The 27,174-nt window shown below is 36.0% G+C and overlaps 5 protein-coding genes and 1 long non-coding RNA gene across 10 annotated transcripts in view; 3 read left to right on the top strand and 3 right to left on the bottom strand.

Moving 5' to 3' along the window:
• Positions 1 to 8,925, top strand: part of LOC124218626 (uncharacterized) — a 54,760-nt gene extending 45,835 nt beyond the window's left edge. For both annotated transcript variants that reach the window (XM_046625255.2, XM_046625254.2), the window contains exons 4-9: positions 45 to 308; positions 1,432 to 1,609; positions 2,963 to 3,090; positions 4,850 to 4,969; positions 5,638 to 5,785; positions 8,531 to 8,925. In XM_046625255.2, the coding sequence (XP_046481211.1) occupies positions 45 to 308; positions 1,432 to 1,609; positions 2,963 to 3,090; positions 4,850 to 4,969; positions 5,638 to 5,785; positions 8,531 to 8,630 (938 nt within the window). In that variant the 3' untranslated portion in view covers positions 8,631 to 8,925. The remainder of the gene's footprint in view (positions 1 to 44; positions 309 to 1,431; positions 1,610 to 2,962; positions 3,091 to 4,849; positions 4,970 to 5,637; positions 5,786 to 8,530) is intronic.
• A 190-nt stretch (positions 8,926 to 9,115) lies between these two features.
• Positions 9,116 to 9,650, bottom strand: LOC124218630 (uncharacterized). Of its 2 annotated transcripts, none has more exons than XR_006883130.1 (2): positions 9,532 to 9,650; positions 9,116 to 9,307 (listed from the first exon to the last, which is right to left on the bottom strand). It is a non-coding gene; the product is annotated as an uncharacterized lncRNA (long non-coding RNA). The 2 variants fall into 2 exon arrangements; XR_011177088.1 differs by lacking the exon at positions 9,532 to 9,650 and adding an exon at positions 9,399 to 9,531.
• LOC124218629 (isoaspartyl peptidase/L-asparaginase) lies at positions 9,651 to 14,000 on the top strand. Its single transcript, XM_046625260.2, has 3 exons — positions 9,651 to 10,370; positions 12,127 to 12,806; positions 13,939 to 14,000. The coding sequence occupies exons 1-2, from the start codon at positions 10,107 to 10,109 to the stop codon at positions 12,802 to 12,804; spliced, it is 942 nt and encodes a 313-aa protein (XP_046481216.1). The 5' UTR covers positions 9,651 to 10,106; the 3' UTR covers positions 12,805 to 12,806; positions 13,939 to 14,000.
• On the bottom strand, positions 12,960 to 16,910 carry LOC124218627 (jerky protein homolog-like). The gene is made up of 4 exons (XM_046625256.2): positions 16,780 to 16,910; positions 15,113 to 15,441; positions 13,707 to 14,798; positions 12,960 to 13,619 (listed from the first exon to the last, which is right to left on the bottom strand). The coding sequence occupies exons 2-4, from the start codon at positions 15,429 to 15,431 to the stop codon at positions 13,450 to 13,452; spliced, it is 1,581 nt and encodes a 526-aa protein (XP_046481212.1). The 5' UTR covers positions 15,432 to 15,441; positions 16,780 to 16,910; the 3' UTR covers positions 12,960 to 13,449.
• Positions 16,911 to 16,927: 17 nt separating this feature from the next.
• LOC124218625 (Transmembrane O-mannosyltransferase targeting cadherins 4) lies at positions 16,928 to 23,025 on the top strand. 2 transcript variants are annotated; one of them, XM_046625252.2, is made up of 12 exons: positions 16,928 to 17,210; positions 17,378 to 17,603; positions 18,037 to 18,220; positions 18,539 to 18,718; positions 18,992 to 19,252; positions 19,336 to 19,535; positions 20,276 to 20,662; positions 21,347 to 21,454; positions 21,533 to 21,674; positions 22,057 to 22,171; positions 22,289 to 22,471; positions 22,559 to 23,025. In XM_046625252.2, the coding sequence occupies exons 1-12, from the start codon at positions 17,174 to 17,176 to the stop codon at positions 22,678 to 22,680; spliced, it is 2,145 nt and encodes a 714-aa protein (XP_046481208.1). In that variant the 5' UTR covers positions 16,928 to 17,173; the 3' UTR covers positions 22,681 to 23,025. The 2 variants fall into 2 exon arrangements, with proteins under 2 accessions (XP_046481208.1, XP_046481209.1); XM_046625253.2 differs by lacking the exon at positions 22,559 to 23,025 and having other exon boundaries at positions 22,057 to 22,190; positions 22,289 to 22,428.
• Pbp49 (proximal sequence element A Pbp49) lies at positions 19,565 to 26,916 on the bottom strand. 2 transcript variants are annotated; one of them, XM_046625259.2, is made up of 6 exons: positions 26,549 to 26,916; positions 24,897 to 25,095; positions 24,554 to 24,781; positions 24,041 to 24,282; positions 23,027 to 23,326; positions 19,565 to 20,529 (listed from the first exon to the last, which is right to left on the bottom strand). In XM_046625259.2, the coding sequence occupies exons 1-5, from the start codon at positions 26,749 to 26,751 to the stop codon at positions 23,071 to 23,073; spliced, it is 1,128 nt and encodes a 375-aa protein (XP_046481215.1). In that variant the 5' UTR covers positions 26,752 to 26,916; the 3' UTR covers positions 19,565 to 20,529; positions 23,027 to 23,070. The 2 variants fall into 2 exon arrangements, with proteins under 2 accessions (XP_046481215.1, XP_046481213.1); XM_046625257.2 differs by having other exon boundaries at positions 24,509 to 24,781; positions 26,549 to 26,914.
• Positions 26,917 to 27,174: the final 258 nt, after the last annotated feature.

The following is a 27,174-nucleotide window of genomic DNA, read 5'->3' as shown; positions in this document are numbered from 1 at the left end:
AAAAACACTGTTTTCAGTTCGTTTATTTCTGTACAACATTTTAGAACCTCAGAAGCTGCAAGTGATACAGCAATACTTGATGGCGTCGGCACCGAACGGAACCACGGAATTTTGCGATACGTGCACAACGGTGAGAACTCGTCTCGACGATTTCAACAACACGACAAACCCGAGCAGCGTTCATTTGGAGACGACAACGGTAACTCCGAGTATTATCTGGTATCCGGAAACGAGCACGATCAACGTGCCGGAATCGGAAACAATCAAAGAAAGCACAACGTCGACGACGAGTCAATCGCCTTCACCTGGTAAGTCTTCGAAAATTTGTCACGAATGTTTGTGTTTTTATATTAATTATTTTTTAGAAATGTAAGCACGTTCGTTAATTGTTTTCGGAAAGTTTCGATAAAAATTCTATGTCACTTCGGCGCAGAAAAGTTTGAACTGCAATACACTCAATAATGTCTGAGAGATTTCAATAAATCTTGTACAGTTTCTAGAAAGAAATTTTCACGCTGTTTTGCGGCTCTGTTTACCTACTATTTAAATGAGAAAAAGTTCTAATGTTCAAGCTTCCGATCAATTTTGAGCGAGCCGAGTTCGAGAGCAAAAATTAAATGTAAATCTGAACAGCTTAGAGTTTTTAAGAAATTTGGCTGGACGAAAATCGACGCTATTTGTTAATTTTATCAGAAGACAGTCGTAAATTGAGGATACTTCGAATTGTTATGTTCGTAAGTTACAAAGATCTCTGTACACATAGAAAAATGAAAAATTTTTGAAAACATTTACTCCAACAAACAGCACATTTTTGCTAGAGAATAACTTTGGTTTACGTTTTTGCAATTCATAATAATACAATTTCTTGTATTATCTAAGATTTTATTACACATTTTTCTTATAAATTATTGTTTCTTTTTTTTCTCTCTCTCTCTCTGCGGTCTGAATTAAACATGACTTGCACGTATTTATATGCAGAATTATACTCCAACTTACGCAAGTTGAACTTACACGAATTCGCTCGGTCAATATTGCTATTTGTAAATCATAATCAATACCGATGCAACGTGTTGAAATTAAAACTTCAACGATGCCAACTTGGCGAAATAGGAAGTATTACAGTGAATTTGAAATATTCTTGCCAATAAAATGGGCCATCGTAGAGTGAAATTGAAGTAATCTGCTTGATTTTTAACGATTTTGAAACGATTTTAAACGACACATGAATATCCAAGGTTTTGTGTACGTGTATTTTTGGTATGCTCAATTTTCCGATTTTTTTTTTTTTTTGTTATACAGATCTTTGTAACTCAAGAATATGATAATCTCATAAATACCGAATGTTCGACTATGTCGTAACGCAATTGACAAAAAGTATCAACTTTTGGGCAAATGATTCTCGCAAAGTTTCTGACAACCATTTTTTTCCAGCGTCGAACGTGACCAGATATTGCGACGACTGTTTTGTCGGCGAGGTTTGCGTCGCTCTCGTCGGCGATGAGGTTCCGTTTTGCAGGACTGGTCCCGATCCCCGGGATCCCACGGGATGCGCTGGTCTCTGCCTCATAAACACGCAGCGCTGCCATCGGCTGGACGTCGATGCCTTCAGGTTGGATTTCTGAAACTTAATTACCGATCTTCCAAAATTTAATAAACGTTCGGCCCGAATTCGCGAAAAAAATAGTAATTTTTTCCGATATTTTTCAAGTCCCTAATTACGCTTCTCTGCAGGTCACGAAGTTTTGATAATTAATAAATTAATAAAAAATTCCATGAATTACACACGGGTTAAAAATGAATACGAGTATTTCGGATAACAAATTTCCGAACAAATCTTACTTCTGAATTATATAAAAACCAAAGATTTTTAAATCGCGAGTTTAAGAACACTTTTTATTTTCCAATTATTTTTTTCTCTGGTTATGGGATACACGAGTCTTTGTTTTTCACGGTTTTAAAGTTTCCAGTTTATTCGAACGAGTTGAATTGTTACTATCTGCTTTAGTCTAAACTTGACTACTTTTGCCACTTGAATTATTTAATTCAGAGAAATTTAATGTTGGAGTTGTTAATTACGTTCGCAGTTGGATCCACTTGAGACAAATTTAGACCTCTGCGTTTAATATTCATTAGCGTGTAAAACAGGGTGGCACGTAATCTCGAGAAGCTTGTTGTACACTTCTATTTTAGGACTAATGAAACTGACACAATCTTATCAGCTGACACAAACTTTATTCAACTGAAGTTTTTTGTATTCCTGTACAAAGAGTATAAAAGTATAACAAATCGTCCCGAAATTATAGATTTATTTAACGACAAACGAGTGTCTTTGGCCCCAATTAATTTGGTTCCTAATTCCCGGTCTTCGGTTCAAAGCATTAATTATAACTCTGTAACGAGGGATTGACCATGTTTCAAATACCGTGCAAGCCAACCAAATCGTTTCAAATTACTCTGAAATGGTGCAAAGTGTTTGTAAATCACTTTTAAAGGATTTCCAAATTATGTGAATTCTTTACAAAATACCAGAGAATGATTTTGGATTTTTCGGAATTCGATGAAGCGAATCGGGTATAATACTTCGGATTCGCGTAAAATTTTTCAGAGATTCTCTAAATTCTATTATTTATAATAGAATATATTTAGAATTTTATTTAAAGACAAGCTAAAAATGATACGTAAAATTTTCTGGATCTTATTGTTAGTGATATCTTTTGAAATCCGATAAAATCTTCGAAAGTACTCTGAAGTTTCATAAACTTGACGAAATTTTTCGAATCATCTGAAATTACAAGAAATCATCGGAATTCACGAAAAAAAAAACCTCTCGAAATTCGGTAAAATCTTTCAAAATCCCATTGATATATAGACGTGTAAATTTACTCGACAACGCGTTGTCAAATTTTTTGATTTATAAACTTGCAAAAAACATTTTTCTGAGCATCGTTTGACTCGTCCTCAGGTGTACAAACCTCCATCATCATTGTCTGGTGGGCGAATGGACTTGTTCCAACGGTTTGTGCATACCTGAAGTAAAACACTGCGACGGCCACATGAATTGCTACGATCATTCGGACGAATACAAATGCGGTAAGCATCAAAAATAAATCTCACGCTGTCAAATGGGATGGCAAATTATTTCCCAATTTCATTTACCGTCATGCGCATCTGAAAAGTAAAGTAAAAAGTTACTTCACTAGTTCAAAATCATACCCGTAAACGTACCATTAATTTTTTGACCATCATAAATTCACTATTAGGTAGGTAAATGATGATTGGATGATTATAAAATTTTATATAAATAACACATCCATATCAACTGAGAATCTAACGACTGACTGAACCGAATTACTTGAATGTTCAATACCCATGTATCCATAGGACCAAATATTCAAGGTTTCATTGGTTCGATGAAGAGTCAGTGGCCAAAAAATTGGACCTGCGGATTGTGAAATAAATATTCAGTTGGCCATAGAGTGGAAAAAGAATTTGGGATATTTCGCAGAATCTTGGGTGATCGTCTAGCGAACATTTTTCTTCAGCTCGTTGAAGCTAGGCTTGATTATAAGAGAACACTGCGACCCTTTCATACGGGGTTCTGGGAAGCCGTGCGACTCACAAGCACAAATGAAGCATGCATCGACACGAAGATATAACGCAGTGCCGTGCAGTGTAAGGAAAGCGCACTGTGTGCTCAGTATTTGTAGAAAGCGAGAATAACGCGTGCACACGTGTTGAGTCACATGATCAAGGAGCCCGAGTTATTTTTCTATTATTGGCTTTCCGCTTTACTATCGGATTTCTTTGGCTTCGGTCCGGTATGCGCATTAAATTGTGTGTATAGATGTGTTTGTCCATGGCGCGTGAACGTTCCCGAGTTGAATTGACAGAACTGCTCGCTTCGCCTCTTGTCGTCGAATTATATTGTTCGTTCTCTTTGTTCCTAGGATTTTTACGGTGCCAGTTCGAAACTTCAAAGTGTTTTATTTAGGTAAAAAATCATTACGGAAACAAGGTATTCCGACTATCATTCCATGAAACGTTACGCAACGGTTGAGATGTGATGTTAGAATCTAAGGAAACTTCACACAAAAACATTTCACAGTCAAGTCATTATTAAAACTTCCCATTCAATTCTTGTGGTATTGCGCCAATTTCGTTGTTAATAGATGTTTAAAGTGTTAGAAATCATTTAAGGTTGCTTCGAGATATCAGAAATTATCTGAGAAGAGTAACCATTGATATAGTTAATCGAACCAAATAATACTGTTCAAAGCGCGAAAGAAACTGTTTGTTCGAATAAAAAAGAAGTGCAACGGCCGGAAATCTTGTCAAAATCCATTGTATTGTTGTTGAAAATGCAGTAGCAGGCCTATAGTCTGAATTGAATATGGCGTCCACAGCTCCACCTCGCAACTTTGCATTACGTTTGCTGCCGTCTAACCTTCAAGTTCTCTAAAATATCAGTTTTCTCAACTTTTCCGATTACTGATAGAGGAGAAATCAGCTCATAATTTTTACTTTGTAACAGTCGTACGGTTCTGAAATGCAAAAGAAGCTTTCTCACTCGAACTTCACGACGCCATGTTCGAAGACTCGCGATGTCAATTATTTTGATGCGTCGTTGAGCTAACGTTTCGTTTACTGTCACTGTCATGATTGAAAAATCGGTATATTTTGAAACGATATGATATTGCTAGAAAAATGAGGGAAAAAGAAGTGACACTATTTTGAACGTGTCGTTTATACATATAGCACCGACCGAACTGCCTTGATGCCAATTTATTTTCTAACGTAAGAGAGCCTATTTCAAGTCAGCTCCTTATGTATTTGAATGATCTATTTTCAGCCTGCGACCTCGAGACGCACTTCCGGTGCGGAAATGAAACGTCGTGTTTGCCGCTCGAGAAAAGATGTGACGGTGTCATTAACTGCTGGGATACTTCAGACGAAATCAACTGTACCGTAGGTAAGAGGCATCGGTGCGCGATCGTGATTTAATGAAATCGGTGAAATGAGTACATTCAAAAAGCACAGAGAACCACAGCCGCATATAAGAGGCTCGTTTCCGTGACAATGTTTAGAAGCGGAGTTATATAATTCCCTTCAATTATTAGACCGTCTCAGTTAATTAGTAACTTGACCATGAACGATCGTTTAAATGCAATTACTCAATGGAATAGGGTACAAACAAAAATTAAGGTTTAAGAGTCACATCGTTCAAACATCAGAGGGAGATAAATAAGACAATTTTGAATCGTTTCAGACGTTTTAGATTTTGTGTCCGGATTTGTTTCTCATTGTTTGGACGATGAAAGATTATTATTATTATTATTATTATTGTTGTTGTTATTATTATTATTTTTTAATGAAATAGAAAAGCTTTGTCTCAACCGTGATTTTACGAGATTGGGATTAAAAAAATTCTTATCACACGTGCGTCGTGCATGAAAAGTGGGGCTATCGGTATAAAAATCGGGGTACTGTTGTAAAAATGATTTCGCCGTTTTTTTAATGTCACACTGTTCCGTTTCGTTCCAAATGAATGCGAGACGCTTTGTGTATTTCTGATAATTCCAAACTTATTCATCTGTGTCGTGAACTCTGTGAGTAAGCAAAACGGATCGGTTATTTCAGCTTGTCCACTGGAGAGCGAATTCACCTGCAACAACGGTCAGTGTATATCGAAGATGCGGTTCTGTGACGGACTCGCTGACTGTGACGACGGATCCGACGAGCCTCATGGATGCCAGGGACGGTGCAACAAACACGAATTCACTTGCGGGTAAATATACGACATCATGCTTTCTCCATTTTAGGGACGTACATGGCCATTTCGAAAATGTGCTGAGATCAAAACATAAGAGGAAAACTAAGGGTTAAAAAGTTCAATTAATGTTCAAACACGTCCTTGCGATTGAACATAAAAATCTAAAACACTAAATCTCAACTTTAAAAACCTTTAAATGAATTCTCAACATCAGAGAAATCCCATTATTCGACAATTCATTGTTTGTTTCATTTATAAACACGTCGAAAACATTACATCTAATGTTATTCTTCCGATATTGTCGATAATAATGTTGTTTACAGACAAAACACAATGCTTTGACAGTTTTTCATCTACACGAGGTTTTTTTTTTTAAATCAAACCCATCAGACTTGATTGGCCCCTCTTACACTTTTCGAGACATTGTGTTGTCAGGTTTTTTTTTTTACCCAACAACTTTTCGACCTGATTGTGAATCGCGTACATTTATTTAGAAATTGGGTGTGCGCAATATTGCGTCACTGTTGCACGCGATCGGTGCCAAGTATTGCCGGGCGCGGTGCATATTCACAAACAGATGTCTCAACTGTCAGTCTCGAAGTTTCGTAGTTTGAGATTCAAGTATAGCTCGAGGACGAACTTAGCCAATATATCGTCGGCTGGGAAGAAGAAAGTGTTATTTCAGCTTCGCCGTGAAAAAGCTGTTGTTTCAGCTTCGGCTTGAAAAAAGTGATGTTTCACGAGTAATTTTTTAAAATAATTTTTCGCTGGCAGCGCATGCGGGAAACCTGAATTTCTTAGTTTTATTACACGCACTGATAGAATGTTTTAGTTCCGGTTGCCGCTTAGTCCTTAACTATTTACATTTTTTACCACAATCGAAAAATATACCTCTAGGTAGAAAATGAAAATTAGTTTTCTAGCTGTTAATAGAAAGTCTAGTATCCGTTACTGTTCTTTCTCATTACGATCACTGTTGCTATATTTTCTTGTAACTGTTGCGAAAATTTAATGCTTGTGCAACAATAAATCGTCGTTAAAGACTTGTTTAACTAAAAAAGTAGAGTAAACCGAACAATCTGATTTTGCTTTGCAATTACCAAAAAAAGATCGACGATAGCGCAAAATGGTTACGCGTATCTCGTTTTTCGCAATTCCAACAATATTCAAACAGTTTTTTTTAACGATACCTGTTTTACTGAATTTTTCTAGTTACTGTAACAAATGAAATTTTTCGCAGTGTGAAAGAACCGCTTTCAAATTACTATTTACTTTTATTTTGTGTATTAATAAATTCTTATTCTACGACAAATTCATACGGTGGAATCATCGAAATGTTCGTATCACATACGACTTGGGGTGTTATAGAAAATTAGTTAACTCGGTTTGTTTATCTTATTATTTGTATCATTGGTCATATACAGGGTGTCCCATTTAAATTGACGCAACAGAATATCTTGTGAGCAACGCGTTTGAGAGAAACTTTTTTTTCTTAATTTACTGTTGCATTGAGTACCTTTGCTAATTTTGAAATATCTTCAAAATTTGATATCGTAGGAAAAACAGTTTGAAATAAAAGTTTTTCATTTTTTTTCTGTGCAGTATCAGTCTTTAAAAAAAAAAAAGAAAATACACTTTCCCATTAAAAAAAGTACCGTCAACCTTCAAATGACCTCGTAAACGTCCACCGAATAAAAAGTATAATGGCACAATGTATTGCCCTCTTAGGATCATGAAACTTGTATTTCAAACATTTTTCTATCAAATACGTTGCTCACAAAATATTCTGGTGTGTCAATTTAAATGAGACACCCTGTATACATACACATATATAAACATGTACATGACTAATGATATATATATGATAATATTTATTAGATCAAGTTAACTAATTTGCTGCAACATCCTAAATGGTATGTGATATTACACGAATATTTCAACGATTTCATCGTATGAATTAGACGAAGAGTAAGAATTTAATTGATACACAAAATGACGTTAAATAGTTATTTGAACGCGATTTTTACATGTAATTAAACTGATAATTCATATTTCCCGCACGTGTTGCCAGCTAAAAATTATGAAAAAAAATCTTGAAAATTAAAAAACAACATTTTTGCTCTCCAAGCCGAGGATATCATGTATTTGTGGTCGTCGCTATGATTTCGAGATGACTGAAAATGACAGCGTATATATTTTATTTCACTGTGATAATATTTACGATACCTTGAATAGCATTACGGTGTGCCAAAAAAAGATTTAAGACGTCTCAATGTTTATGGGCGAATATCTCTTAATCGGTTAGAGTTAGGAAAATTCTTTCTCAGTACTTTGTTATAGAGCGTGAAATTTCCTATAAGAATCTGTATTTAAATAGTTTACAAGTCAAGCCGTTTATGATTCAAATAAATTCAAAAATTTTCCGATTTTTTACGTGTTATTTAAATGAAAAATGCGAAAAATAAAACGAGTAGTTCTAAATATCAATATTAAGAGCTCGTATTTGGCTAATATATTCTATTTGACATGCTCTACGAAAATTTTTATGCACGCTTGAAAATAAAATATATCTACGTAACCTCGTCGGTATGTGTGATTATAAATTTCTTTTGAGCTCGAGAGTCTATCAAAGATATTGAAACTGTACATTATATTTCCATCATATTTTGGTATGGGGCTTGAAGAGAAACAGAGACGTACTATACTACTGTAAGACTCATACGCGATTACCTGATTTTTATATTTAATGCATTTATATAGGAACGGAAGATGCATCACTAGAAGTGTGAAATGCAACGGGATAGATGATTGCGGGGATGGAACGGATGAGAAGCGATGCAGGGACCGATCATTTGCTTAATTAAAACAAAATTTTTTTTCCATTAAACATGTCTCATATACGTATGGGACACCTGAAAAACTTACGAGATATATTACATACGATAATTATGTGTGCATTGCATGTTCAATTGCGGCAATTGATGATAGAATGAATGTCGAGAAAATTGAGAATTAGTTGAGAATTTGTACTATACTGTATTCAGCATTATATAGAGAAACGTATTATTAATATATTATTATACATATATTATATATATTAGACAGTATGGAAACCCTGTGAACAAATTGTTCAAAAAAGTGTATTTCACTTATCATCCTAGATTCTTTTCTTCTCTGTAACAATTCCCGTCTCTGAATTTATTTACCAAAAGTCATTTTTCGAATTTTTTTTTTGTTAAGCCTGCATTTGTGGCCACATCGAAAAATTCTAATTATCAATTCGCCTAAAATCATTTGGTCAGTATTGGTTGTTGCGGAATTTGATTTATAAACAATTAGAGAGTGTTAAGAAGATTTCTTTAATATTTTCTCTAGTTACACTTGTTTCTGTGACTAATTTGACAATTGAATATATTTATAGTATCAGATGCAAGTCGAACGCCTTTTAAATCGGGATGAAGATGGCGCATTTGATAAAAACGATGCCTTCTTTACTTGGTGAGGTGCATACTGGTAAAAGTCCATATCGTCGAAGCACTGAAAAGCACCGAAGTATGAGGAATGAGCATTGGGTTGATATTAAAGAATGGCAAAAGAATTACGGACGAAATTAGTTGCTCGCACTTACAGTTATTCTGTTTGGCGGTGGTTTCCGCAGCATCAGGATCCATAATTGTATGTTTGGTCATATTTGATTTGGTTTCAGTGTATCAAAATATAGAGCTAAATGATTTTTCTCGGTGTAAAAATTTGACACTCACTTGTATTATGTGGTTCATGTTGACAGTGGACGGCAGAGTAGAGTTGGCAAAACACCATTGAGGAAAAAACTATGGGGACGATGAATTTCATCTCAGAATAAGTTAAAGTACATCCGTAGGAACTTCTCAAAGATTAGCTCAAATCGGGAATTCCGTATAATTTATACACATTTCACGACCTTCGAATGCGTTGATCGGGTTGACACAAGTGCAATTCCAGTAAACGAACTCACTGAAAAAACAATGTGATTAAGATGAAAATAACACGACTGTCAGAGCAGATGTATGTACTTATTAATATTATATTTAGCGCGCATTTTAACGATTTCATTTTTCGAAGTAAAATAAAATTCATTCGATCGATTCACTCTATAACCAAAAGACTAAAAATTGAGTCAAACTGTACAAGTGATTCTAATCGCCTAAATTCACACCGTACCTCAAAGTCTTCGCGATAATTAAATTCTCAATATGGCAGTTGGTGATTAAAATTTATGATTAACAAAAATTACACCCGAAAAACGGCAGTATTTACCCTGACTGCTGATGCTTAGTTTTTGAAGCGTTGCGTTAAAATGGATCCAGTCATAATAGCGCATGGCGGAATAGAATTTCTGCATTCTGGATCATCGACTAGCCGTAAACAAGTCGCACTAAACAACGCGGTTGTTCAGGGATACGCCGCAATTTGTAACGGAAAACCGTCAGTCGAGGCGGTTGAAATGACGATAAGTATCCTGGAAGATGATCAACACTTCAATGCTGGCTACGGATCAGTTTTCAACGCTGATGGTGAGGTCGAACTTGACGCGGGAATGATGAACGGCACAACCCTGAAGGTAAGTCAGAGTGAGCTCTCTGAATGTTGTCGGTGGCGTAATTCATTCATTGAAAGTTCAATTTTGAAAAAAAGACGGCGGTTTGACGTCGATGAAGTGATCATGAATTGTGGGGTAACGTTCCAATTATGAACGCCTAATTGACTCATATTTGACTCATTATACTGCGGGAAAATGAAGTTGACTAATTTAGAAAGATACAATAATAAGTGTCTGTAAAGCTAATAGTTTACTTTACATATATAACCAGTTAGTAGTGTGTTTCAGTTGTCAATTCTCAAAAGATCGAAAATCTGAATTGTTGAATTTCCAAGTGGTGAATATTTCGAATGATTATCAACGTCGAAATTTCAGGAAAGAATGAACTACACCATCTTAATTGCTGTTACAAATGTTTCGTTGCTAGTTAGAATAATTCGAAGTTTTATCCCTTCAATAAGTTAAACTACTAGAAATTTGAATCATTCCCTTGAGATTAACGGGATGAAACACAATAGTCGTCGTTCGGAGTTTGTTCAGTTTTGATGATAGGTGCGTAGACTCAAGTCGCTGTAAAAAATGAATCAAAAGTATCTGTCGAAGAACGTGAGATTCGTTAGTACTTTCGCAATTTTTAATATATTATGTTTTGGATATCTTTTCCTGTTCTCTTAGGATCAAACTTGTAGGAAACGCCTATAAATTGATTCGGAGACAAATGCATACTGTCTTTCAAGTATCGCGGAAAAAGATGGCCAACTCCTCTTGTGAATTTATTTTTGCAATACGTGGCGAATCATGTCAAGCACTAGAAAAATGTAATCTTTCTGTAAAATTGTTAGAATCAATTTGGTACAGTTGCAAAATGGAAAATATTACCGTCGTCATTCAGGAGTCAATCCTCCATTGTTCTGGATGACGTCTTTGAGCTTCTGGGCATCCAATTATTTGTGCAAAGCACTTTGAAATTGATTGTAGGACAAAAAGTTTCTAGACTCTAAAAGGTTCAAGCTGCTGAGGCAAACCTCGTTTCACATTCTTACCGGAATCGTGACTGATTTTCAACAATAATAAAATCAACTACACGAGTAACGAGTGCTAGAAAGCGAACCTTTCGATTGGCGGATATAATTGCAGCTAAAAACGCAACAATTTTCTCATCTGTTAAAAGATGGTCCTGTCATTACAGTCATTACGTGCTGGCTATATAGCTACATTTCAGTTCTTTGGTATCCTAAGGGCAAAATAGGATCCTAATGATCTGCATTATATTGAATAAAGTATGTCCCATAGTCAGTATTCAATTCATGTTTCTGCGACAGCAAATACCAATACATCGTAAGTATTTTCACCTACCTAGTCGTACGGCATATTCGAATCGTAATAAACTCGTAATTTTTTTACTCAAACAATAAATGAGTATCAATTAGCCTTGTTCAAATATACTTTTTTTGTACAGATTTTTTCGTACAAAAGCGTCAATCATCAATTGATTGTTTCGCCGAAAAATTATTTCAAGTATATTGTTTACAGTTACGTTTTCTTCATTCAAAATGTAGAACATCTGAGATGTTCATTTCTTATTCTATAAATTCGAAAAACTGAAATATCAATGTTATTGACGGCTTATGAACCATCTTTATTACGATCTAGTGTCGACCTGCAGGGTGATCGTTTCGCGTTCGTTTTCATGGACTGCAAAATTCATCTCACCATGACAATAATTGCTTGCAATGCGGTAATCATTCATGCAAATTTGCAAAAAACAATATTTAAGGTCGGTTCCGTCGGTGCGATTAAGGACGTTGATCATCCGATAACCCTTGCGAAGTACGTGATGGAGTTGACCGAGCATTCGTTACTGGTTGGCAAGGGGGCGCGAAAATTTGCGGCGGGATTAAAAGTTCCGAAGCTTTTTCGCGGCAGCCTCGTGAATTTCCACCTGCAATCAAGAGATCGATGGGATACCGGAAATCCGGAATCTTGCACTGTTGGTGTGGTCGCTATTGACGCCGAGGGACGATGCACCGCCGGATCTTCTTCCGGTGGCGGAAGTGGCAAGATGGCGGGAAGAGTCGGTTCCTCGGCGATAGCCGGTGCCGGTTTTTACGCCGATTCGTCGATTGGCGGCTGCGTCGCTACCGGACACGGAGAATCCATAATGCAGTCCTGCCTCTGCTTCAATCTTGTCGATCAAATGTCGCTCCAGGCAAAATCCGGGCAGTTGGCAATGCTGGCGGTTAAGAATGCCGTCGAAGCCGCCACCAGGCGATTCAAAAAATCAGTTGGAATCGTCGCCTTGGATTGTGACGGAGAATTTGGCGTCGCTTTTTCTGCGCCCAGAATGCCTTGGGCCTACTGTCGCCGAGGGAAATTGCGATTCGGTGCAGAATCCGGCGAAAATTACGTCAAAGATGCGATAGAGGGGTCTAACATATCGGTAGACGTTATCTGACGGTAGAAATATAATACTCATCATTCGTAGTCATTTTCAAGTTACTTTCTGTCTAATTTTGTACTACGTATCAACTTCATGTTACAAAATGGAAGGATAACTACTTGCACTAGATTTTATAAATATATAATTTATTCATAAGAGATCAGCTGATAATACAGTGCGACGCCATATTGCTTGTCTGTACGAAAACGAAAAAATCGTAAAATCGTTACGACGAACGAAATGAATTTCAAACTCATTTTTTTATATTTCAGAAGATCTATACTTGATTATAAGATGTATGGGAAACATCGATTGGTAAGAAACGCAGTTTTAATGATATTTTTTTTAATATTTCAACTTTGATTTGACGTTGATCGAACAACAGGATTTGAGAAAATTTATCACTGCGTTAATTTTTATTCACCAACTGTCATCTATGCCAATTGAAAAAAGGTCCAAATTGTTTCTGAATAATTTTATAGTTCTAAATAATTCCAATGACCATAAATGTACGAAAAATATGGAATGACTATAAATGAATGTAATCGATGAATTATTGTTACTGTTTTCTTTTCGGTTTTGAATTATCAAATCTGTATTAAGCTTTATGATGATCAACAACATAACTTAAACAAAGAATAAATTATACACATCGCGGAACTACGACTTCATTTTTATTGTCAGAGCTCTTCCCTTCAGTCTGTATAAATTGCACATTTCTAGCCCGGTCATACAGTTCGATTTCTTAAAGTAGTGTATCACTCGATTTATGGCGTTGATTGCATCGGTACCCGTGACTTCGTTTTCATCTTCACAGTTAATTTCCTCATCTAAAAAATGCACAGTACATATAAAAATCTAAAGTATTTTGAGTTTTGAAAGTTTTCCATAAAATGTTTTTAAAAAGAGCTTATTACCGTTAGTTTCATCCTCGTTTCGCTGGCATAAAACCATTTGAATGATTTCATCGTCGGTCATTATTGTCGACGATGTAGCTTCCGTATTTTCATAAGCAATCCATTCATCGACTTGATTCTCAGTCAAATTTTTGAACTCATCAATTCGGTGCAGAGCGCAGAGAATTTCGGATGAAGTTATTGTCTGGGATGAAGCGTTCCGCACATTTTGATTCTCCCGAATTACCGGCAGGAGTTTTTCCCAGCACCTACTGATGCTACTTGGACGGATTTCTTCCCACGCGTCATTGACCCAGTGAATGACCTCGCGTAAATTGACTGACCTCAAATATCTGATCACATCTATTCCATCCTCCCGAGCATTGAGGACGGAAGTAACCAGTGTATGCTTGAAGTGGATTTTTAGGGTCTGAAAAATTCCCTGTTCCATCGGCTGCAGGAGTGAAGTAGCAGCCGCACTTACCGGCAGAAAATGTGTTTTTATATCGCCGAAGGATGCTTTGATGGCCAAATGGGAAGACGCGTTATCGACGATCAGTATCGCTGTCATAGGTAAGTTTCTTTCCGTTAAAAATCCGGCTACGCGTGTGACGAATTCTTTTTCGAACCATTCGTTGAAAATCTTACGATTCAACCTGGCTTTTTGCTGGCTTGCATAAAATACCGGGAGATTACTCGACTGGATATTTTTGAGAGAGCTCGGTTTTTCCGATCTTCCAATCACCGCCAGCGGCAGCTTTAAACTGCCGTCGGAATTACTGCAAGCCATAACCGTCACATGTTCATTGTTGATTTTTTCCAACCATTGCTGTTCCTCAATTTTTTCCGCGATTATTCGATCCGGCAGCATTTTATAATTTAAAATGGTCTCGTCACAGTTGAATATCTGGCATCTTGATAACGATTTTCTGTTTATTATCTCCGATAGTTCGGTTATGTATTGTTCAACTAAGTTCGCGTCTGACGGTTTCTTTTCTCCACTTATCGACAGCTCTCGAATGTTGTATCTTTTCTTCCACTTACTTAACCATCCATTGCTCGCCGAAAACTTCTTTTTACCATCCAATAGTCTGTTCACGATTCGGGCTTTTGCTGAATGTAATATAATATAATAATATAATAATTATGTAGTAATATAACAGTAATACAATAATAAAAATCCGGTAAAACTCTCGGTTATATGGATAGTTGGAAATTTTGAAACTTTTATGTAGACAAAAATACTAAAAGCACAAAAATCAAGAGATTTACAGAAACTTAATAATCTAACAGATTTCTTAGTTTTGAGGAGACAAAAGTCGCTGTACCGATATTATTTTGTGATTTTTGGGAATTTTGTGTCACGCAATTGTGCTGAAGATAAAAAAAAAAAATAATAGATCAAATACGTGGAAGAAAATGTTCACCTTTCAAAACAGGCCCAGTAATAGGAATTCCTAATATCCTATTTTCATTGTACCAAATGAATAATGCCTCTCCCAAATGCGGGTTGTCTTCGGTGCGTATTTTTTTATGGCTTGAACACGTGTTATTCTTGCTCCAAAATTCCCTCAACTTGTCTTCATCGTGTATCCATTTTCTCAAGGTACTTTCGCCGATATTATATTCTTGGCAAATGGCGTACCTCGATTTGTTCCCACATTTGATGTTGTTCAATATGTCAATCTTCTGCTTCAGTGTAAAATTGTTCAATTTTCGTTTGGTTGAATTACCGTCGCAGTCCATCACTGCAACACTATACTGCTTGGTTCAGATCATCAGATCTGATGGTAAGAGGTAAATAACGAAAATACTACACTATATATGTCCGCAAACAAATGGTAGACGATATCCGCTCCCTCAACGAGAGCTCTCTTAGCGAAAGCTAACTGTGTTCAGGTATATCAAAGGTCAGTGGTGGCCATTTTAAATGCCCAAAGCTATATTCTGAGATGAAAACATTGGTCTCTACAGTCCTACTGCTTCTTGACCGACAAAAGTTACGTATACTATAATTGTTTGAAATGTTCTTCATTCAAGAGATGAAAACAGTGCCGAATGCAGATGAGGTAATTGGTGAAATTGAGGGTATGCTCATTTTACATGCGTGGTAAATATATGTACATCATTGTTTTGAAGTTAAATCTACAGCGATCATGACAAGATCTACAAATCTGATAATAAGAGTTACAAACCAATAGTAATAGTTACAATATGCTTAGGTAGATTTACCACAATTGATGTAGATTTGACCCCAAGAAAGTGCTGTCCATATATGCAACACAGCGGACGTGAAATCTACATGACATTTTTTTCGTGTTTAATTGTGATGAAACAAGGCGGCTATTCTTTTGATAGTCTGTATAAAAATTGATATATTTTGCTTATTTTTAAGCCTGGTGACAATAACAGAAGGAAAAACCCAGTTTTTCGCAATTTTAAGCATCTAATAGAAAATACAAAGCACAAATTTCATCACCATTTACGTAAATGTTTAAGAATGAGCATATCTGAAAATTGAATTGTCGGTTGTATTCAAGCCTAAATTAAGTTGGGCGCATTATGTGCAAGCTAATTAATAATCTTCGGAGAATTAAAAAGCAGGCATTTTGACAGAAGGAATTGTTTTGTTGTGTCGATGTGTGGGAATATCTTGACGTTCCGTAATTATTCTACATTTTAAAAACTATCTAAAACAAGTAAGATGAGTTGAGAAATAATTTGAAGAACTGCAATGATTATTACAGCTTCGGTCGGTCAAGACGGAGTTTTGAGTTCTGTTGTTGCGAGGTCATTGTCTTAAGAGTTTGCAATAGTGTCTTGGTCCATGAACTTTATCAATTGCTCATTTTTAATTTTTTTCATACGCATTTTTGCGCAATAGTATAAATAACCAGGTGGATAAGAGTAGAACTATTTCATGCCCTTAAATAAAGATCTCAAGAACCAACGTTTTTGGAAAGGGACTTGGAATCTTCAATAAAAGTAAAAAAAAAAAAAAAGGATGTCACCGAATATTCCGTAAGCCGTATGCAGAATCAAAGACCTATTCCATGGCATCCGTGCACTTGCGCTTTGGCATGTGGTATCTAACCTTGTATCTCTTATTACAGTTGAAACTGCTAAAGCTGCGCAAGAGCCACGATAACAGATGTCGATAGTAGGAGCAGAATCTCCTTTACATCTTTGAACCGAGTAACGTAAGAGGCACCTGTGAGATGTGTGCGCGAAAAAATAGTTAAAATTGAGTCAAATATATGGTATAATAAAGAGATTCAAAACAGTCCTTAAAAGATAATCGGCAAGCGCTATGCGACATAAAACGAAGTATAATTTACTCACTTGTAGCAGTAAGCGTGTTCTACTGGCTGATTGCAAAAAAATTTAAACACACCGATTCAATATCAATACGCAAATGAAAATAGCTGTAGCAATTTAATGAGAAATAAATAGTCGATAAAAAAGAAAGAACAAAAACGATTCGAATTATGACAAAACAGAAGAAGGATCTCAAAGGATTTCAAGGTAATTCCATAAACTTACTAGATAATACAAAAATGATCTTACATATAATGTTGAATGTATTATACTTGTAACATTATCAATTTTTCAAACAAAAAATAACAGTAACACCAACCATAATTCAATTACTCATTACAAATGCATTACAAAATTGTACTTTATTCTTTTAGACATTTCTCTTCCAACTGCGATAATTCTGGTGATCGCTGCTTCTCTGTGTTTTGCAAATTCGTACGACGGTGAATTTGTATTCGACGATTCTGAAGCCATAGTGACAAATGAAGACGTCAAGGATGCTCCGATGTACAAAATATTTGAGAATGATTTCTGGGGGACAAAGTTGTCACACAAACAGAGTCACAAATCCTATCGCCCTCTGACGATACTCACATTTAGGCATGCTTTTATTATTTTAATCTTGCATAATTTTGTCTCTTTTCTACGCGGCGTTTTTTTGTTTTTTAATTAAAATTACAAGATGTAAGAAAGTCTGCTGATTTTTCGGCAATGAAATATTAATGTAAAATCAACAAATTGAGGATGAAGAAATTCATGATGAGTGTTTCAGTTACGATAGATTCAATGATCCCTATTGAAAAAAGTGTTATTTGAAGTAATAATACACATTGAAATTTCATAGAAACTTTTAAAAACATCATTGCGTAGATGGATTAGAACAAATAATTTGTTTGAATTAATATTACCCACAATTTGATGAAACGTCTATATTTTTGTCTTATTTTTTTACATTCGAAAATGTACGCTATTATGTTTCTATTCGAGACACCAAGAAGAGCTGAAATCAAACTGTTAAATTCTGATTTTTCAGGCTTCATTATCTCGTCAGAGGATATTTAGATCCCAGAGACTTTCATACAGTAAATGTGATACTCCACATTCTGGTTTCTGTTCTCACTTTATTCCTATACAACATATTGCTCGGTGAGAGTTCTGGAAATGTAGCTTTCTATGCTGCGATGTTGTTTGCTGTGCATCCTGTTCACGCAGAGGCGGTAAGCCGTTTCTCAATATTTTCCACCATGTTTCGAAACAATATTGTGCTACAAATTGCAACAAAAAGTGCTATTCACATTTAGTTGACATGTCTGATTTTTCTAGCTATCCACTCAAAATTTCATCAAGTTTTTCTACCTAATCCACGATTTCAAATTAGTCCAGAATTAAATGAGATCAAGCTTCGATATTAATATGATATTCAGTTAATGGCAATAGTTGAAATAAGAGCACAGCAGATGTGATTAAAAAATGAAGTATGGTTTGCTCCTTTTTTGAATTACGCTAAGCTTTTCTCACAGCTGAGATATTTTCAGGTAGCAGGTATCGTCGGAAGAGCAGACATGCTTTGCGCACTGTTCATGTGGATATCAATTTTGTTATACCGCAAGTCTATATTCGTTGCAGGATCGTTCACCAAATGGATGAACATGACTCTCAGTATGTTATGTATAATGATGTCGATGCTTTGCAAAGAAACTGGGATAACTGCGATTGTAAGTGTGATTGCACTCTTTACGATACCTTAATAAGAATGAATTGGTCATTTTGTTTAAATCGAAAGTTAGGAACATAGAAAAAACTGTTTAAAAACTGTCTAATAGTGATATTCATGCCGATGATGGTTGAGATCATATAGTAGAGATGTGGTTTAGTTTCTTGCTGAACAGTACAAGAAATTCGTTTTTAAAGACTAAAAGACTGCTTCTTCTGTTTGTCAACAATACGGTTTAGAACGTTTAATTTCCAACTTCGTTTTCTGATTTAAGGGCATATGCTGTGTTTACGATCTAGTCGTCGTCAATAAGTTATTACCAATCGATATGGTGAGGTGTCTCAGACAGATGTGTTCAGACGAGACAAAAGAGTCTTTGGCAGTAAATTACGGGGCTCTGGTCGGGCGCATTAAGACGCTATCGATAGCCGGATTTTTCCTGCTCTTACTAAGATTCAGTATAATGGGATTTTCCCCGCCGCGTTTTCAGCTAGTTGATAACCCTGCTTCTTTCGTCGAACCATTACCAATGCGCGTGAGTATCTGCGTCACACAACTTTATTGCAATAATAACGATGCAAATGCTCGTAAAATAACATTATGATAATTTTTCAAAAGGTACTTAACTTCAATTATATATATAGCCTGAATGCATGGTTACTCCTCTGTCCTGAATGGCTCTCTTTTGACTGGGCGATGGGCTGCGTTCCACTAATTCATGGTTTGGACGTGAGGATCCTTGCTGTTTTAGCTTTGTGGATCGTTCTCGGATCTTTCTGTTACTATGTTTCGTCCGAAAAACATAGCGGACAGTTAAGGTACACTTGTTTTTATCCTCTACACTCACTCAATGTATTCACGACTTTATTGAATAACAATTTTTGCCAGATACAATTTTTTCTCCCTTCTCAACTCGCAAAGTTGGGAAGATACTCTTTTTCAAGTAATTGATTAATCAGCCTTTTCGATTGATCGTTCTTTCAATTAATTGATCGTTTCAAATACTCGTGCATTCGATTAATCGTTTAATTGGTCTTTTCAATTAATCGACTCTTTTAATTGAGTTTTTTCATTTGATTGGATAATCGACCTTGCGGTTAATTAGATTCTCCGATAAACCGATTTATTGTATTTTTAAACCAGTTCGTTTGGTGATTAGTTGAATAATCACGCAGGCTTAGACTCTATTTTTGACACGAAAAAATGCCATTTTTAAAAACAATATACAATGTAATTCAACAACACAGTCAAAATCAAATTGACTTTCAGAATCAAACCATCATATTACAATTACGGAATATCCGATTCAAAGACGTTGACTTTCTGATATAGTTTAAAATATCTTAAAAACAATTTGTCACATCTCAATTATGAAGGTTCATTCGTTTTCGGGACAAAATAACCTGCGAATGACAAAGGAACTGATTGCAAATTTGTCTCCAAAAACTAATTAACACTGATTTTTAATAATCTATCCTTCGCGATGCGTAAACAATTACAAACAAATTTATCTCCCAACGTCAGAGTTCACAGGATCAATCCTCTTCTTGTTTTTCAGCCCCACTATAATGGGACTAGCTTTACTGATGATCCCGTTCCTCCCAGCGACAAACTTGTTTTTCAAGGTGGGTTTCGTTCTTGCGGAAAGGACGCTGTACATACCTTCGGCAGGTTTCTGCCTGCTATTTGCGATCGGTTTTCAGCGTCTGATAGAGCAATGCAATGGCTGTAGCAGAACACTTTTGTCGCTGTATTTCGTTCTGCTGGCAGTCTTCTTTGCACGTTCCTGGATCAGAAGCGCCGAGTGGAAAACTGAAAAAACGTTATTCCGATCAGCTCTGAACGTCTGTCCGTTAAATGCAAAGGTTCACTACAATGTCGCCAAGAATGCCGCGGACAAGGGCGATTCGGCTCATGCTGAAATTGAGTACAATGAGGCTCTAAGGTGTGATTCGATTTGTTATGAAGTATTCTATTCGAAAGACAGGAGCAATTCAAAAATTTTAAAGCAAAGATCTTCAAACTGTTTTAAACTCGGGTTCTTGACCCATTTAAGAATACTTACAATGATTCCAGTTTTTCGTAAAACATCGATTCGAATTGAAATTATTTGTGATGTAATCGTTCTAATGTTAGGAAGTGCGCTGTTGTCAGCTAGGACCTTAGAGCACATGCTACTGGAGGTAGCTTCGCGTGACCAGAAAGTGTAGCGGAGGAGAGAGAGAGGTATATGTCGGTTATAATCTGTCTCGCTCTACACCTGATCGAGTGAGAGAGACGGAGCAGCTCGAATATATATCTGTCTCATCACTTTGGCTGCAGTTTTCACGAGGTTGACGGGATGGGTAGCTACTTCCGGTAAAGTATATGCTCTAAGGCTAGCACCGATAAATGATAATTGAATAATTTGCAAAACACGACCTCAAAGCCCGTATTGTACAGAAATAAATAAATTAAAAGTCTGTACGATAGTTATTCAGCTCTAGCTGATCAGAGCACACTTTCTGACATTATCAAGATCATTTTATGAAAAACGTTGAATCGATTTGAAGTTTTGAGAAAAAACTATTCCGATTCTCGTAAATACTCTTAAACCGGTTACGCGACGGCGCAATTTTTTGTTTTTCAGACTTCATCCTGAATATGCTCAAGCTATGAATAATTTGGGTAATTTGCTCAAGGATCGACAGAGATATTATGAAGCGGAAAAACTACTCAAGAGAGCCGTAGAAATACAGTAGGAAAAAAAAAAAAAAAAGAACAGAAGTGAAATCTTTCGACGGAATTAACGTCTTTGACTGATTATAAATTTCAGATCAGATTTCGCGGCGGCTTGGATGAATTACGGAATCGTATTGGCAGCGTTAAAGAAACCTGAGGAATCGGAGAAAAGTTATTTAACTGCTCTTTCTCACAGATCGAAATACCCAGATTGCTATTACAATCTTGGGGTCTTGGTAAGAATGTTTTAGCAATTGTTCAAACATCTTTTCCTTTTTTTTTCAAAGCTTTGAGTGACCGAAATTTCAAGAAAATTATTTACGCACTTTTATTATACACACGATTTTTTCTCTATTCATAATCAATTTTTTTTTCCCAGGAGTATTTGAACAGTTTTCGATTATTCTTACGAAAATTTCCCTAAAAAAAAAAAAAAAAACTCATATTATTCAAGAAATGTCAGAATTATTTTCTTGAGAAAAGTTTTTTAATAAGTAGAAATTTTATTTAGCCGGAAGTTGTACTTAAAATTCTGTTTAAATTAGACTAATTTGATTACCGCTCGAATCAATGAAGTTATCCAATGTATCATCTGGATAAATGATTGTTTGTTTTCAGTATTTGGAACAAAGACAATATGACAAGGCCTTGATGGCCTGGGAAAATGCGACTAGACAAAAACCAAATCATAAACGCGCATGGACGAACATGATTCTATTGCTGGACGATTTAGGCAAGAATTGAACACAAAAGTATAGAGAAAAGAGATATGGATAAAAAAAATCGGAATTATATTGTGTATAAATATTTGTCACAGATTACATTTTCTTTCAATATTCTACTTACTCAGGATATGGAGATAAAGCGTTATCAGTTGGTAATAAAGCGTTGAAGTATCTGCCAGAAGAGGCTTCGATATATTTCAATATCGGTAACATACTTGGTAAGGCGGGCAAGTTCGAGGAAGCAGAGAAGCAATTTAATCACGCAATTTCGCGGGATTCGTCAAATCCAAACTTCTACACAAATTTGGGTGAGTGATTTGTGCGGAATAAATAAATACAACAGAAAAATTACCAAAAACAGAAAGATAATGAGGCCTGATTCAATTTTCAATCAGGTGTCCTTTACCACCGATGGAACAAGCACCAGAAAGCGGAAAGAATGTACACAAAAGCCTTAGGAATAAATCCCAATTTGCAAAGCGCAAGAGATAACTTGAAGAAGCTAAGAATCGGATGATTTTTTTATTTATTGAAACGATGTATTAGACGTAAATAAAAGCAAATTTACGCGATTTGGGTTATTGTGTTGATTTAAAAACTCAATTTTTGACAAGGCTGAAATTAGTAACTAAACGTCAAATGGAAATGATTGTTAAAAGATTTTTTAATTAATTTGACGGAGTCAAGTTACCAAACTGTGAGAACGACTCACTATATCACTGTTTCATAAATTCCAGATTAATGATAGTTTCGAAATACTGATTTTTTTCAAAAAATCCTTAGTTATATAAATTTCACGATCTTCAACTTCGCTTTTTGTCTCAAAGATTGCCTCGAGCAAAAATAAATGAATGCAAGCTTACCCAAATAGTTATATACTTCGAGAACATGGTAGCAGGATTTCTCTTCAGTCCTGAGCAACGTCGCCGAAAGGCACAGGATAAGCCAAGAAATTTTCTATCTTTTTACCGTCGATGTAATTGAAGGAGTGAAAACAAGTTGTGCAAAAGTAACAAGGATCGTGCGGCAGCCTGTCGTTGTGCGTCGTTATCCAGGATGCTGCGAACACTCCGCAGACCATGCAATACTTCGTCGAACTCGCTCGCATTCTGTGGATCCTTGGGTAGCTGGATATGGTCAAATTGTCCGATGGGCCGATCAGCCTAAGGATATGAAAAATGGAATGAAAAGATTGATTTTCGATGAGAACGTTTCAAAGAACGAAGCTGTTTGAAAAGAACTTTGCAATAATGGAGAAACCAGAACTTGGGTAACTAAATGTGATTGAGGAAAACTGAAGGCCCAAAATCAATATTTTAAAAGTGATAATAGTGTAGTAAATTTGTTCAAGTTCACTTCATGATGGCTTGTTTTCATTCAGAAAATTGTTTTCTTCAAATTCACTGAAACAGATTGGATTTTCTTTTTTTGAACGGTTGATTCAAATATTGCAATTTGTTGATCAACGTATAATTCAATATTTAACAATACCTACAAGATGAAAAAAAAAAAAAAAAACAGTACTTTCGTCACTTGTATAAAATAATAATCTTCTGAATAAAACGAGCCATCGTAAAGTGAAATCGAACGAATTTACTAGATTTTTAACAATATTGAAGTGATTTGAAGTGCAGCATTGATGTGTAATTTTTTTTTCATTCTTACATCATAAACAGATCTCACCTTACTAATGCAATAATTTGGTAAATACTCAATTTACAATCATCTCGTAATAAAGTTAACAACAAGTATTGTCTTCAAAAATAAATTGATGTGCTATTCATCGAATGACATAGAAAAAAGTAGATGATACTTCTTTTTCTCCACACATCAAAGTGAATTCATAGAGCTAATGAAAATTGCAATTTCCAATTCACCTGGCGTCAGAAAACACAAGCAAATGCTCACAGGTTCCTTGATGCTGGTAGACCCAAGGGTAGCCAAATTTCACAGAGAGTGAATTGATGGTGACGCTTTCCATTGATGCAGTTTTGAACGGTCCCAAATTCCGTTTCTTCGCCCATTCTCTGATCACTTCGCTGTTGTCCATGTTACTTGGGTCACGAAAATCGTTGTAAAATGTGCTTTCGATGTAGAAAAATCCGGATTTATAAACTTCCTGGAAATAAAGGTACAAAAATATTGTACGATGGATAGAAAACGATCGATTTGAGAATGTTATATTGAAGATTTCTATGTTTGATAAAATGAGAACAAGGAACATTAGAATTGGATCAAAAATACCAGATTATGCATTTTGAAGATGCTAATTGTAAAATAATTTTCTCAAATCGTTTTTTCTTATCTCCCAAGTTTTGATTCATAGTTAAGCAATAACTGCTCACTTTAGCCTGTGGCTGTCTTGCCCCAGCATCTGGGTTAGCACTAACTTCTTTAGCTATGGATAAATCCGATGTGCACGATATGATGTCCCTGAGTTCAGCCAACGTTTGCGATCCAAGGATAGCTACAATGTGAGTGGTGAATATTTTGGACACGTAGACACTGCTCAGTCGATGCTGATGCACGAAAGGTGCATAAATTCGCACAAAGACAAGCATCTCGTTTCCCGGCTCCATTAAAGAGTTGCATTTGAACGTCTCAACTTTTTCTGGTTCCTGTAAATAATTGCATTACAAGAAGAGCATTTTAAAGCAAACAAGAAACTTAACATTTTCTAAGTTATAGTAAAAGAATTTTGAATTTTCGATAAAAGGATATCGATTGACTCACTATGCATATCTCGCTTCTATATTTTAAATTGTGGACAAATGGTCGCTGAGGCAATCCTATTCTCTCTTTGAGTTTCGTCAGTGTTTCGAGATTAACGTCTTTCGGTATCTCTTTCACTTCATACGTCCCTTTGCGATTGCCCAACCTTGTGTCATCGTATTTCTCAAAACTTTCACCAGGTATTGTCAAATTTTCAATGCTGCAAAAAATTCACGCTCAAATCTTGGTCACATATTCGAAAGCTTACGATTTTACATTCTCTTCTCATCTAAAACTGACAAAATGTTGTGCGAAATGCAATTTCTAAGAATTTAGAAATCATGCTGTTTATCGGGAAGACTTGATAGAAAAGTTTATTTTCTTATAGCAAGCGTTTAAACACTCTCAGGAGTGTTTGGAATAAATTGGTCATACAGTAAGCTTTTAATACAATATTGTGTGAAGGTGAGAGAACTGTTCAATAGCTCTGAAGCTGATCGAGGTGATTATTTTCATGTATTCAACTTGTCAGAACTTCTAGAGTTCTTAAGACATCAATTCGATAATTGTAATGCAAAATTTCAGTCTGTACGCAAGGCTTGTATACTCTGTCCGGTAACAGATCAACACACTTACAAAGCCAAATTCAAAGCCAGTTTGATCAGATCCCACCCAATGCGCTGCTCATTATACCCACTCCAGGTTACCGAACCGGTCTCAGCTGGCCAAACGCGACTACAGCCGACAAGAGTAACCCTGCTACTCGAACCCAATGATTAATTTCAAACCGAATGGTTTATTTCAAACCGTCGAGGGCCAGTCGTTACAAAGTAGCGACTGAGTTCGGATTTGTGAAATTTCAAGTGCAATGAGATCACTGTTATAGAGCATAGATCTTTGGTGCAGGACATGAACGTACGAAATTATAGGTACGATACTAAGTAGCGAGCTCCGCTATCTCCCATTACGCCCAAACCTGCACACGGCTATGATGATCTCTCACCGGATAGAGTATAATTTTTATGTGCAATACCTGTAAAGTTAAAACTTGCCAAAAAGCTTTTATTGATTCTCTGCAGATATTTAAATTGCCAAGAGTTTCAGGTCATGTTCAATTTGTTGTAGAGAAGTTTTTTAAAAGGTGAAAAAATTGAGAAACAAATGAGTTTGACTCGGGATTCATGTTTCATTTAGTTGAATTGCATTTTAATTTGTAGTAAATACTTGAACTATTTGATAATTTAATATAATCCAATTAGGTTTTCACACGTCTCAGAAACTTGAATATATATAATTTTTTTTACAGTACAACAGCAGAGACAATGTAAACAATACTGTTGTCACTAAATGATGTTTACTATCGAAAAATTTCATTACAATTTTATTCAAGCTATTCAATAATTTCTTGATTAATCAAGGAAACTAAATTGCTCTGAAGTTAAATTTAATATTAGTTCAGGTTAGTTAGGGGTAAGATGTTGTATCACGTTAGGTTAGAATTGGGTTAATTTTCGAATCGGGATAAGTTAGAATCAAGTTGGATCTTACATTGGGTTAGATTAGTGCACTGAACTCTATAAAATTTCAGTGGATTAGTGTTGGGAGTAAATTTTGAACAAGATTAGGGCATGTTACATTTAAGGATTCTAACCATTCAAATTGCGTTTGATTACCTGCAATATTCGGATAAAACTGCGAAGTCTTCATCGTTTACATCCATCTGCATTATTTCGAGAATCCCAGCTTTTTCATTTCTATTTGACCTTAGTTCTGCCAAACTTTTGAGATTAGTTAGATCGTTGTATTCTTTGAAGTATTTTGCCAAGTCCAGCGTCTCAGAACTGGTCTTGTTGTAGAATCCGTAAACCTCATCCATTATTTAAAACTCACTGTTGCTGTTTCCTGATTATTTTTCTCCTTATTATTTCGAAAGGATTGATAACTACCGTTGACTGAAGAATATAAAGCCGGATATCCCTGGGTAAATTTTTGTGACTAGTTGACGGCGGGCAAGTGGGTCCAGTGGGCCGGGGAACGTAGGAGGGTTCCGCTCTATCGACTCTACCTAACGAGCTCGCACCGACATTCGTAGCAGCCAAAGTAGTGTCGGTATGGAAGCTTCAGATTGAGTCGGTACAAAGCGAGTATGTGAGACTACTTTTTGACTGCGACTTAGAAATGTCTATCAATCAGTTCGATCATCATCGTGAGAAGACGCGTAACCGCGTCCACCTCCAACCACCGTCAACCACCACCTACCATATCCGAACACCTCCAACCACCTCCGACCTCCTTTGTC

Source organism: Neodiprion pinetum, chromosome 5, assembly GCF_021155775.2.
Source record: "Neodiprion pinetum isolate iyNeoPine1 chromosome 5, iyNeoPine1.2, whole genome shotgun sequence".
NCBI classification, from domain to species: Eukaryota; Metazoa; Arthropoda; class Insecta; order Hymenoptera; family Diprionidae; genus Neodiprion; species Neodiprion pinetum.
Note: the sequence above shows the minus strand (reverse complement) of the source record. Positions and strands in the feature narration are given on the sequence as shown.

Excerpts from the sequence above, each read along its gene's own strand:
- Pbp49 (XM_046625257.2), bottom strand. The coding sequence starts at position 26,751 with ATGGATGAGGTTTACGGATTCTACAACAAGACCAGTTCTGAGACGCTG. Across the intron at positions 24,283-24,508 it reads CAAGACAGCCACAGGCTAAA|GAAGTTTATAAATCCGGATT; the intron begins GTGAGCAGTTAT and ends CTTTATTTCCAG. Across the intron at positions 23,327-24,040 it reads CTTGTGTTTTCTGACGCCAG|GCTGATCGGCCCATCGGACA; the intron begins GTGAATTGGAAA and ends TCATATCCTTAG.
- LOC124218625 (XM_046625252.2), top strand. The coding sequence starts at position 17,174 with ATGACAAAACAGAAGAAGGATCTCAAAGGATTTCAAG. Across the intron at positions 17,604-18,036 it reads CTGACGATACTCACATTTAG|GCTTCATTATCTCGTCAGAG; the intron begins GCATGCTTTTAT and ends CTGATTTTTCAG. Across the intron at positions 21,455-21,532 it reads AAGAGAGCCGTAGAAATACA|ATCAGATTTCGCGGCGGCTT; the intron begins GTAGGAAAAAAA and ends TATAAATTTCAG.
- LOC124218629 (XM_046625260.2), top strand. The coding sequence starts at position 10,107 with ATGGATCCAGTCATAATAGCGCATGGCGGAATAGAATTTCTGCATTCT. Across the intron at positions 10,371-12,126 it reads TGAACGGCACAACCCTGAAG|GTCGGTTCCGTCGGTGCGAT; the intron begins GTAAGTCAGAGT and ends ACAATATTTAAG.
- LOC124218627 (XM_046625256.2), bottom strand. The coding sequence starts at position 15,431 with ATGGACTGCGACGGTAATTCAACCAAACGAAAATTGAACAATTTTACA. Across the intron at positions 14,799-15,112 it reads TACTGGGCCTGTTTTGAAAG|CAAAAGCCCGAATCGTGAAC; the intron begins GTGAACATTTTC and ends TATTACATTCAG. Across the intron at positions 13,620-13,706 it reads AAACGAGGATGAAACTAACG|ATGAGGAAATTAACTGTGAA; the intron begins GTAATAAGCTCT and ends TGCATTTTTTAG.